This window comes from Arvicola amphibius, chromosome 1, assembly GCF_903992535.2.
Source record: "Arvicola amphibius chromosome 1, mArvAmp1.2, whole genome shotgun sequence".
NCBI classification, from domain to species: Eukaryota; Metazoa; Chordata; class Mammalia; order Rodentia; family Cricetidae; genus Arvicola; species Arvicola amphibius.
Window position 1 is genome coordinate 182,000,264 of NC_052047.1, and position 12,196 is coordinate 182,012,459.

The 12,196-nt window shown below is 50.4% G+C and overlaps 1 protein-coding gene across 3 annotated transcripts in view; it reads right to left on the bottom strand.

The window, feature by feature from the left end:
- The window catches only part of Crtac1 (cartilage acidic protein 1), a 136,211-nt gene that overhangs the window by 30,346 nt on the left and 93,669 nt on the right, over positions 1-12,196 (bottom strand). For all 3 annotated transcript variants that reach the window (XM_042055788.1, XM_038343832.1, XM_038343825.1), the window contains exons 5-7: positions 8,092-8,226; positions 3,416-3,561; positions 809-945 (exon numbers count right to left, since the gene is read on the bottom strand). In XM_042055788.1, the coding sequence (XP_041911722.1) occupies positions 809-945; positions 3,416-3,561; positions 8,092-8,226 (418 nt within the window). The remainder of the gene's footprint in view (positions 1-808; positions 946-3,415; positions 3,562-8,091; positions 8,227-12,196) is intronic.

The following is a 12,196-nucleotide window of genomic DNA, read 5'->3' on the forward strand; positions in this document are numbered from 1 at the left end:
ATCTTTTTGTACACTGTGAAGATGTGTCGCTCAGATTGGTTTAATAAAAAGCTAAATGACCTATAGCTAGGCAGGATTTTTGGGACCCAGAGGACACTGGGAAGAAGAAAGGTGGGGTTGTCAGGAGATGCAGAGGGAGCAAGACATGCTGGAGGACAGGCAAAGCCATGAGCCATGTGGCAATATGTAGATTAATAAAAATGGGTTAGTTTAAGTTGTAAGAGCTAGTTAGCAACAAACCTAACTTTTATATATTACATAATGGCCGAGCTTTTATAATTAATAAGTTTCTGTGTCATTAGTGGGAGCTAGAAGTCCCAATGAAAAAGTCCAACTACACTTAACCATCTCTTCCAGTGTTCCCCCAAAACGCTCTACAGAGCATCCAGTCTCTGAGAAACATCTCTGAAAGATGTGTCCTGGGACCAAATCTATTTGAACACTCTGACCATCTTTTGGAATGGTAAAATACTCAGCGGTTCTGTTATAGGTGCTCAGAAATCTCCAGTAAACAAGCCAGATCCCCTTTGCTTAGTTCAGATTTACCCAACAGACTTGACCCTGGAAGCCTTTCTGAGGCTGTGGGAGTTGTTCTACCTCGTGGGGATGGAGTTGGGGCCTTCTGGACCATATCCTCTCTACTCACTTTCCAGCCACAGCGAGGACTGATGGCTAACTCAGGGTTCTCTCTCTATCTTGCTTGGTTTCTGTCCTCCCCTCCGCTCTCTTTTTTAATCAAGGACTATCCTCCCCTTGGCACAGCCTCTCTGACCCTTGGACTCCAGCCCCCGTGGCCTGGATACAGTACCGGAAGAGGCGATTGGCTGCTGAGCTGCGGTAGGCGATGTTGTTGAAGAAGACTTCCAGTTCTTGGTCGTTGTCGAAGTCGGCAACAATGACAGTTCGGACTGGGGAGGGCATAGAGAACTTGGGGGAGGCAATGTCCTGGAGGAGAGAGTGCTGAGAGTCAGAAGAAAGGAGGATGGCAACAAGTCCACACCCCTCTACTGTGTGACTATGCACGGAGGAAACCCAGCACCTCTGTTATGTCCCCTCTCTTACGACCTGGAGTGGTGACCCTTGGGATGGCACAAACTTCAGACTGCCTGCAGAACACGGAAGGCGGAGTAACAGCTGCAGCTCACACCAGCTCACGCAGGGAGCTCTGAGATGGTTCCTGGTCCCAACCACACTCAGCCCTCCTGCCAGTCCCCTGAGCAGCCTGACATCAGTGGTCCACTTTACAGATGGGATAACTGAGTCTTGAAGAGGGGGGGTGATTGCTAACAATGGAGCCAGAGCTACATAACCGAAGATTCTGACCTTCCTTCTCGAGTGCTGAACCAGAAGCCGGGAAGGCCCTAGGAACCACCTGCTTTTGACTACAGCCCCAGCAATGGCTTGACCTTTGGGAGGTCACTCAACCCTTGGACTGGATCTCACTGGGGGGATGGCAGCAGCCTACACTGTGAGGCCTGCCATGTCAGGTACACATAACAGAGTGGCCATGAGACAGATCACTGGCAATCTGTGATGCCTCAACCTTGTCACCAGCCCCATGCAAAGCCAGACCTATAAGCTGTGCCCCTCATTGCTCCTACTTCCTCATTCTGATTCTTGGGAGTCTTAGGATTTTATTTGAGACATGATTTGAAGGAGTGTCATTATCATTTCTCCAGGACTTCTGGGGAGACTCTGGACCCAAGACAGCCAAGCTGGGAACCCTCCCCGCAAGCGCTGGCAGTCTTGAGAGGGCCTGGCACAGGGTCCTAGGTGTGGGATTTGCCTCTGAAATGGAAGAAGAGCTGTGCAGATGGCCTTTTGTTTCTGAGCAGAATACTCCCATTGTGTTTGGTTGTCCCTTGAAGACATTCAGTGGCTGTCCAGATTTCACTGTGTAGGTGAAGAGAGCTGGGAAGGGCTGAGCTGGTTCTCTGGGAGCCCCTGCCCTTGGACCAGGCCCTGCCCTCCTCTCCTTCTATAGCCTGCTTTGGAACCACAGAAAGGAGCTTTCTTGGCTCAGCTGCAGAGATGCTTGCTCCTGGAGTCAGGAGAGGGTGACAGTCCTCATCAGCACCGTAATGAGGTTGATTAAGAGCCTGGCTGGCTGGTCAGGGTGGGCTGAGCAGGGTCTTCAGAGCTGGGGAACATGGAGACCTGAGGATCTCTAACTCATTACTGCTCCATCGATCCTGTAAAGATGGAAACTCACACAGCCCCCCCTGGGGTTGCCCCTCTGCATGCCTGGGTTTCGAGATAATCTATGTAAAGCGCTTATCAGGGATCTTGGTACGTGGGTGGCACGTGATAAACGGGACATTTGTTATTATTGTTATTGTGCAGCTCAGGGGCCTCAGAAGGCCAGCATGTTCTCTAACCTCAGCACAGGACATCTGAAGCCTTTGTACTGTAAGCCACAAAGCTGATAATTTTATAATGGGGGCTGTCCTGTGCATTGTGCAATGTCTGCAGCAACCTTGCTGGCTTTTGTCCTTCCCTAGTCGGGACAGTTCAAAATGTTCCCAGACATTGTCAGATATCCTGGGACAGGGAGGGCAAAATCATTTCTTCTGTGAGTCTGGGCTAGAATGCGGGACAGCGAAAGAACCTGCTCAGATTCCAGGATCAGTGTCCTGAGTTCTAGGCAAGAGTCCTCTTCTCCAGATGGTCTAGAGTCTCAGCAGGGAAGGGAGCACTGAGACAACTTTGGGTGGGGCCTCTTCATGGTCATGCAGAGTGTGGGGATCCTGGATAATTCTCTGTGTTCATGGAATACCATAATCTTCCATTTTCTATTATTATTATTATTATTATTATTATTATTATTATCATTATTATTTACCAAGTCCTAGTCTGGCTTCTCGATACTGACTTCATCAAATCCATACTCTGTCATCTGTTGGGAAAACCCCAAACTCAAGCTCATCACTGCCACCCAGCAGCCCTCAGGGAGAATACTTGTTATTATATTCTGCCCGCAGCTCAGGCAGGGGAACAAGGGTGTGTGTGTGTGTGTGTGTGTGTGTGTGTGTGTGTGTGTGGTTATTCTACCCTTTGTTTGACTTTAGGGACAACCTGGAAGCTCCCTGGCCTCAACTTCTTTCCTCTCCCATCATTCTACCGTGGACCTCAGTTAGCAGCTACTGGTGGGGTGTCCCAGGAGACCCAAGGAAGAGTAGTTGCCGAAGAGTGAATTTCCCTGACAGGGTTCCTGCGGGATGCCCTGGAGACTCCTCTTTCTCTGCAGCCATTGTTCTCTGAAAGCCTGCACCTGGCTGAGGCTGGTGTCCTTGACCCTGCATGTCGCCTTTCTTGGGACCCCACCCCCAGTTCTGGAGAGGCCCATGGAGGCACAAAGCAGGTTTCTATCTCTTATGGTCTGCCCAGCCGCCATGCAGCACCTGGCTGTTCTTACCCTGAAGCGGACCTTCCCGTGAGCACTCATCTGCAGATAGAGGCGGTGTGGGCCATTCCAGTTGCCGTAGACGATGTCCACTTTGCCATCACGGTTGAAGTCTGCCAGGGCCACACCTCGCCCATGTTGGTGAGGGTCATCTACACCTGGGGAGGAGAGGCAGGAGTTCCAGGGTGCTATCCCTGGCGTATCCTGTAAATGTTCACCTCCAGCAACAAGAGGTGATCCTCTTACAGTCCCTGTTCTTCCGGGAAGATGGGGAGGCACAGCGGAATTCAGATGTTCTCATGGGAACAGGAAGTAGCACAGCCATCCCCTTGCATGCTACCCGGACTCGGCTCAGAGCATCATGGTCCAGGAGAAGGAGAGTGATGGGCATTCTGGGGACCAAAGCCTTTCCCACCACTGTCACATGGCCACAGGGAGACATTACGTTGATCTGGTCTCTCTTGGCTTAACTCTCGCAAGGGTTCACCAGCACTTTGGGTCAGGTTCAAATGTCTGCCCAGGGATGGCAGGCTCTGACTTACTGTGCCCTTATCTGTCTTTGTTGTGTTGTACTGACTCTTCACTAGCTAAGCTCTGGTTACCATAGTCTTTCTATTCTCTAAGTGAACCAAGTTCTTCCTACGTTTCAGGTCTTTGCTCCAGTGTGTCTTCTCCAGACGCCTCCCTGGCCCCTGGAAACCTAACCTCTTAGGGAGCCTTCCATGGCCTGTGCCCACAATACAAGCCAGGTTCAGGAAAACAAACACTGCATGTTTTTCTTGTTTGTTTGTTTTGAGCAGGGTTTCTGTGTAGCCCTGGCTGTTCTGGAATTCACTTTGTAGATCAGGCTGGCCTCGAACTCACAGAGATTCACCTGCCTCCGCCTCTGCCTCTCTAGTGCTGGGATTATAGGTGTGTGCCATCACCACCACCTGGCTCATGTTTTCTTGAATATGTAAACTCCAGGTTTACACACACACACACACACACACACACAGACCCACATACATATACACGGAACCTGATGTGAAAGTTGAAAGAGGCTTATGAAGGAGGAGGCCTAAAGGTGCAGAGAGAGGGATAGGAAAAGGCAATGGAATATCTGTGACATGAAAGCAGAAAGGGACATTTTGGAAGTGAGGGGACAGCAAGGATGATGATGGGGAGGCAGCGTGGAGGTGACTAAGAACAAAGCATGAATGAAGACATCGCAGTAAAACTCATCGTTTTCTATATTAACTAAAAGGATCAATAAAGAAGACAAAAATGCAGTCCCCACAGCAGCCCCTCCCACCCGCCCTCCTCTTCATCTTTCTAATCTTCCCCTTCCTGGTGCTAGCCTTTTGGGGGGGGGGGGGTTCTCCTTGCTTGGGGTCTGGCCTCTCCACCTGCCCCACTCCCCCGAGATCAGCCACGCCCCGGTGGGTCTACCTCGGTGCCTGTGGTTGCGTGGCAGCGCTCAGTAAGTACTTGCTGAATGAATGAAGAGACATAAATAATTTGACAGCAGGCAACATGGGGATGCGAGTGACAGCAGAGGAAACAGAGCAATCATGACAGAGAACCCACAGAGGACCTGCGAGCACAGGAAGGGAGGTGCCCGGCCGCTCACTCTCACCATCCACAGAGGAACCCATGCTAGGAGAAGGGAGTAGGCACAGCCTGGAGACATGGCCCCTCTTCCTGGGTGTAGAGGCAGATCTGCCCGCTCCTGGCCCAGGCGCAGAGCTAAGTAAAGGTGACACTTCCAAAGGACAGGCAGCTGCAGGTTGCCCTGGGTACAGGGTGGTAGGACAAGAGAACAGAGGCGGTGGGCAGACTGCAAACAGGGTGACCCTGGGAATGGGGGTCAGGAGAAGGCAGGGGTGGGGGCTCTGAGAGCCTTGGAAGCAAGGTGTTATCACGGCGGGTGGGGAGAGCCCCGAGGCTGAGCAGTGAAGGGAGAGGAGGCAGACACTCAGATGGAGAGAGTAGGGTTGAAGGGACTGGGGACAGTCCCCAAAGCCTAGGGCTGATAGTCCATTGCATTCTCTGCAAACTCCCTCACCTAAGCGTCGGGTCGGTGGCCTTCTGAGCTGGCCCATTTCTCTCCTATCTGTGAGGCACCTTGACAAGGAGCTGGTTCCTTTTCACGGGACTAAGCAGTGCCAGGCTGCATTTCACAGCAGCATCTGTTTGGGTGATGAATGCCCCCTTGACATGTCTTGTTAAACCCCTGCAATCACTTTGACTTTCAATTACGGGCCTCGCACCTCGCATCTCCTCCTGCCCGATACCTTCTCCCACTCCAGCTTGTTCGCTCACCTCTGCTTCCGTCTTCTTAACACCTCATCAAACGCTCTCAGTTTTCTGTGCTACCTCCTTCCCTTCATTCCGTGATTTCTCAGCTGCGAGATCGGCTGCTGCCAAGTACAACTCAAGCAGGGGATGGGTGCAGAGGGCAGAGGACCACACCCTATAATGCCAGGGAAGGAGAGACGCTGGGGCTTGGGTGCAGGATGATAGGCAACCAGCTGGAGTAGGTGGTGTTTCAGCTGGCATGGGAGGTCAGGAGTCACCCATGTGGAGACTCCTGAGCAGGGAGACACTCTTGTATCAGAGAGAAGGAATGGGCTCGTGCTTGGGGCTTAGATGCTGCTGTCTGCAGAGCTGGTGGGACATAAGATCTACGGGTTCAGATCCTCGGTCATCTTTCTTGTGCTCCAAAGAAGAGGTGCATAGAAACTGTCATTCTTTCTCAATATGGGAGGAAATGAGGGCCGAGGGAGGGGCTGAAGGGCACCCCACATCCACAACCTTTTCATAAGCTATCCATTCTGTCATCACCTGGGTGCCAAGAGAGGACCGTACAAGTCCCTGTCCCTGTAGATCACACAGACTAATCACGAGGGCAACATAGGAAACTGAGAGGCAGGCACCTGCCAGGGGGAGTGGAAGCCAGGAAAATGCTTCTCAGAGGTGACTGGGCAGGATGCTGAAGGGCACATGGAAGTTCCTCAGAGACGAAGGAGGGTGGTCCACAAAAGAAATGGTACAAGTAAAGGTCCTGAAGTTTATGGGTGACAACCATAGGCAGGAAGGGGAGCAGAGTTGGTTTGTATTTGATCCTGCTCCTTATTAGAGCTGGCCATGTAGATGTTTGTTTCCTTTCTAACTGTGGGGCGGTCTCGGCCTTACTCAGGCCAGCGTTCCTAGCTCTCAGCAGTAGTCAGACACTTAGCAAAGCTTCTTGACATGGTGGTTGGTGGTGTACACCTTTAATCCCAGCATTTGAGAGGCAGAGACAAGTGGATTTCTGAGTTCGAGACCAGCTTGGACTACAGACCAAGTCCCAGGACAGCCAGGGCTACACAGAGAAACACTATCTTGAAAAAAACCAAACCGAACTGAACTAATAACAAACAAAACAGAACAACCAACCACCCACACCAAACAAAACAAAATGAAAACAAACCAATTTTAACAATGACTGGTCTAATTTGTGGCCAATCACGAAAGCAAGCCCATTCCCAGTGCTGCCTGGATGACCATGAACCAGAGGCTGGACAGCCCAGAGATCGAGAGTAGAAAAAAATGGATAAAATGATTCCTAATGATATTCTGTTATACTCATAGATTGGTGCCTAGACCAGCTGTCATCAGAGATGCTTCCTCTAGCAGCTGATGGGAGCAGACGCAGAGACCCATAGTCAAACATTAGGTTCAGAGAGATCCCAAATTGGAGCTCTCCATCGGGTCCCTTCCCTTGGAGCTTGGTGAATCCTGTGGAAGAGGAGGCGGGTGGAAAATTGTAGGAGCCAGAGGGGTAAGGACATCAGGAGAACACAGCCCATACAACCAACTAAGCAGGGCTCAAATGGGGGCTCACAGAGACTGAAGCAGCAATCACTGAGCCTGTATGAATCTACCCTAGGTCCTCTGCAAATATGTTATGAAGGTTAGCTTGGCATTTTTTTGTGGGACTCCTAACAGTGGGAGTAGGGGTGTCTCTGACTCTTTTCCTGCCGCTGGACCCCTTGTCATCTGGGTTGCCGCACACAGCCCTGATATGAGGGTTTGTGCCTAGTCTTATTGTAACCTGTTGTGCTGTGTTTGAGTAATATCCCTGGTGGGCCTGCTCTTTTCTGACGGGGAAGAGAGGGGTAGTAGGTCTGGGGGAGAGGGGTGTGTGTGGGGGAGATGAGAAGAATGGAGGGAGGGGAAACTGCAGTCGGGATGAACTTTAAAAAAAAAAGGAAATTGTTGTTGGATTGAACTGAACGTTTATGATAAAAGATGGAGTGGGCAAAGGTGCCTACAGCCAAGACTGCTGACCCAAGTTCAAGCCCCAAGAACCACGTGGTAAAAGAACGGCTTTTGTAAGTTGTCATTAGACTTCTAATCGAGTGCCTTAGCACACACACATCCATACATGTACACACAGTTACGTAAAACGTTAAAAAAAAAAAAGGAAGATAAATGGGGAGAGGCCAAGTCAGGGAGGAAAAGCTTCAAGAATTGTGTTAGGAAACAAAAGCAGACTCAGAAGTTCACAGGCCAGTGCCATCTGGGCACAAGTAGGGCCTGCGAGGGCAGGAGTCTCCCTGCTCCATCAGCAAACACCCCTGCGGCTTGAGGGTGGCAGAGAAACCCACAGTCCCCTAGGCCCAGGGACCTCTGGGGCGCAGGAGAGGTCCGCACTTACTCACCAGCACCAGCTGCAGCGTCCACAAAGGTGCCGTTGCCTTGATTGTGGAAGAGGAAGTTGGGTCCGTTCTCGTTGTCACAGAAGATATCTGAGGCGCTGTTGCTGAGAATGGGGCCCACGCTGACACCACGGCCCGCTAGGAGAGGAGGTGCGCCCACAGTGAGTGCTGAGCGCCCAGCCCAGCCCAGCCCTGCCCCGCCGCCTGGAGGACTGGACAGCTGAGGACCCAGATAAACTGCTTTAAGGAAACAATCAGAAAAGCTGAGGGATCTGAACTTTGGGATGCTTCCCTGAGCTGGATAGAGCTCGGCTCCCAATCTCCCTAACTCTGATGGCACCGAGGCCAGAGAGGAACTTTGTGCCAAAAGCTTCATCCCATGTCCCAGGAACGCAGGGTGTGGTCACCACACATACCAGCCGAATCACAACACATCCAAACCCAGCTCTGCCCCTGAGATTACTCTCATGTCACGGGACCCTCAGCAGTGCGTCAGTACCAAATAATCCGGTCCAAACCTACGCGTGTGTTCTTGGGTTAGGAATCTGAGGAAGTCAGCCCTGCCTGCAGGCTCCAACAGGCTGTGCGTCTCAGCTGTAAGCCCAAAGATGCTTATTTGGCTTTGGCTGATACACTGAGCAGTTTTGCTCACTGGTAGTGAACTGGCTGAACGGATTATGGTGCATCCATATGGTGGACCATTACACAGCTACTGAAAGGACTGTGTAGATCCATATGCATTGACTTGGAGGAGTGCCTGCGATTGTTAAAAAAAAGTATCTTGGCAAGTAACGGTATTGTGTGATCTTACATTTATTAAAAAAGGTGGGAAATTCTTGGTATTTCAGAATATATGTGTGTCTAAGCTAGTTAGAATTTGGAGAAAAGTGGAGAAGGTCACACACTAACTAGCTGCATCAGGACCGACCAGGGAAAGGAGAGAGATGGTAGTTGGCCTTTTCTTTGACTGTGTCCCCATTGTTTGGCTAGAGGCAAGTCTCGCTTTTGCAATTTGAGAGACTATCCAATGGAATATATATATATATATATATATATATATATATATACATACATATATATATGTATATACACACACACACACATATTTGTTGTTGTTTCTCTTTTGTTTGCTTTTCAAGACAGGGTTTCTCTGTGTAGCCCTGGCTGTCCTGGAACTTGCTCTGTAGACCAGGCTGGCCTTGAACTCACAGAGATCCTCCTGCCTCTACCTCCCAAGTGCTTGGATTGAAGGTGTGTGCCACCACCTCCCTGCTTACATTTTTTAAAAAAGACACAGATCAAGCCAGCTCTACGTTAGGCTTTGAGGACTATATCAATTTTGAGCTCCCGATATGCATCCTGAAACAAAGTAACCCAAACCAGAGGACTTCAACCCGAGCCTTTGTTTGCTGATCCTCACCTGCTCCCAGGGAAAACCCTCCGCACCTGGGAAGCCTTACCAGCCACGGCCCCTGGATGCTGGAAAACTACAGCCCTACAAGGAGCGGCTGCAGGTTCTTCCAAGAGGCCAACTGTAGACAACTTGTTACCCACTGAATGTTAGTTTCCTCTTCTGTTAAGTGGGGATTTTCTGAGTTGCCCTTTTCAGTCTTTTTAAAAATCAAACAAGTGAGAAATAATGATGGATCAAAAGTGTCCAACAGGAGGGAGGGAAAATAAATCCCTATACTCTCTTGGGGGAAATATAAATTAGCATAACCGCAAAGCAGTATGGCATACCCTCAGAAAAATAAAAAAGAAATACCGCTACCATATGACCCAGCAATTTTGTGCCTGGGCGTACACCCTCCACGGGAAATAAAGTCAGTAGGCTCCGGTATTTCCCGTGTCCATTCCAGGACTATTCACGGTTGTCGATGTGAAGCCACCCTAAGTGTCCGTCAGAAGACCAAATAAAGAAGGCATGGTACGACCTCACAAGAAGTGTTACCAGCCTTATGAAAGAAGAAAATCCTCTCATTTGTGGCCACATAGACGAGCCTGGAGGACAACATGCCAAACGGAGCTGAGACACAGAAGCAGCGTTCCCTTAAGCTGTGGAGTCTAGAGAGTCAAGCTACAGAGGCAGGGGCATAGAGTGAGGTTGCAGAGGTCTGGGTGAAGGGGGAAGATGGCGAAGGGCCAACAATGGCAAAAGGGAAGGGTTGAGCAGGGGGCTAAGTCCGAGAAAGAGGCTATTGTACAACATGATGTGTACTGCTAGTACCACATGCTGCTCTTGCTGGTCAAGATGGCGGGTTTTAAGTGACCTCGCCACAAGTAGAAAGTAATGTGTCTTAGTCCAGGCCAGCTATTGCACAGGGGATTTATAGTTCAAAACATCTTGGTGTGTATGATAAATAAGAAGTTTTTGGAAGTTTATTTTAAAAACGTGAGGCAAGAGAGAAGGAGGCTTTGTGACACTTACAGTCTTGCTGTGCAACCAGGCCTGTGAACCGGCAGTTGGGCTTCTCAGAAGTGCAAAATCTCCGGCCCCACGGAGTCCTGCATGCTGACAAGACCACTGTGTGGTTTGTATGACTAAAGGACAAGACATATTGCTGCAAGGAACTGGCTATCATGACAAGAGAAAATCGGGAGCTGGAATTTTTAAGTAAACGCCAACTTTGGCAGAGCCATGTGACAATGGCCATGCCCTTGGCCACCCACCTCTGGATGGATCCAGGGGTTTGTGAAGTGACTGAGCTCATCTGAGAAGAGGAGTCTCAGGCTCCTGTGGTCCTTCATCCTGGGAGATGCTCCTTGACAAAGTACGGGGCTTTGTTCCAGGACAGAGCTGGACAGGGGCTCCGTAGCGTCTCTTTCGTTACTCTGCTAACGCCTGTTGGGCTTTTGTGTCCTGGAATTTTTCTTCCCAGGTAATCAGATTACATTTCAAAGGAAGAGTCCAGTCTTGTGAAAATGAGCAACGAAATCCCCATCACTCCTGGTGATCCTCCTCCCGGGAGGTATCACACAGCATGAAGGCCATGGAGGAGGGTGGTGACTTCCTGGTCACTTTCCACGGCCAGTAGGGTGGATGCTGAGACATGACCTAGCCATCGCCTCTGCCGGCTAAAAAGAGGAGCTGGAAGTGGCTGTCCCTGCCGTGGTCACTGCCGGACTCCAGCTCAGGGAAGGCTTCCAGGAAATTCCAGGTGGGACTCAGGACTTGCCACCATGCAGCTCAGTCCTTCTCTCTCTGTGGCGCCCTCCAGTTTCCTCTCTGCCTCTGGCTCCCAAGCTGTGACACATTCCCTTCATTTTCTACAAAGCAGGTTATTTCCCTTTTGGACAAATTTCTAAATCTTTCTAATTAACTAATTGGGTTGGGTTGAAGCCTTGCACCATTTGTAACCTGTAATTACTAGAAAATTGCCATGGTAACCACACTACTAATTAGCAGCAATTTATTGCCATAGCAACCGGACCATAACAGAGATGTTACCCACAACTCCTTCTTGGCAAGTTGGTCACACAGTTGGGGAGTAGGTGAGTCCACAGTTTAGGGAGCCAGTCTTTTGGGGCTCATCTCTAGAAGCCTTAGGATAGGGTCCAAACTGGGGTCTAAGGCAGGGCAGCCAGGTGCTGCACCCCTCGCTGATGCCACAAGGGAAACTCTTGAAACCAACGGAACCCTCCCCTTCAGACTGCCCTTCCATGCCCCCTCTGTTGTCCATGCCTCCTCTCTGGGGGGTCAGTGGCAAAGGCAGCAGCCAGTCTCCCAGGACCCGTTTCTCCTTTTCTTCCTGCTTTGTGACACCCACCCTCCCTTCCTCTCCCAAGGTTTAGCATAAACCATACCATGCAGGGCTACACAGACAGCGGCTAGGGACATTTTGTTTAGTCTTGGAGAGCAACATCATGATGGAGTCAACCCCACCCTTGTCAATGACTTCTTCGCTGTGTGAAGCCAGCACTCCCTCTCCCAGACACAGGGTCCCCCAGATGAGCCTGTAGTGGTGAAATGCCAGCCCTCAGCACGGGTGTACCGCCAAGTCCAAGGTTGAGCTAGCTATGTGACCTTGGGCATACCACTTAACCTTTCCCGGCTCCTGTGTTTCTCATCTATGAAATAAACTGGTAATAATAATAGCTCCTTCTCTGG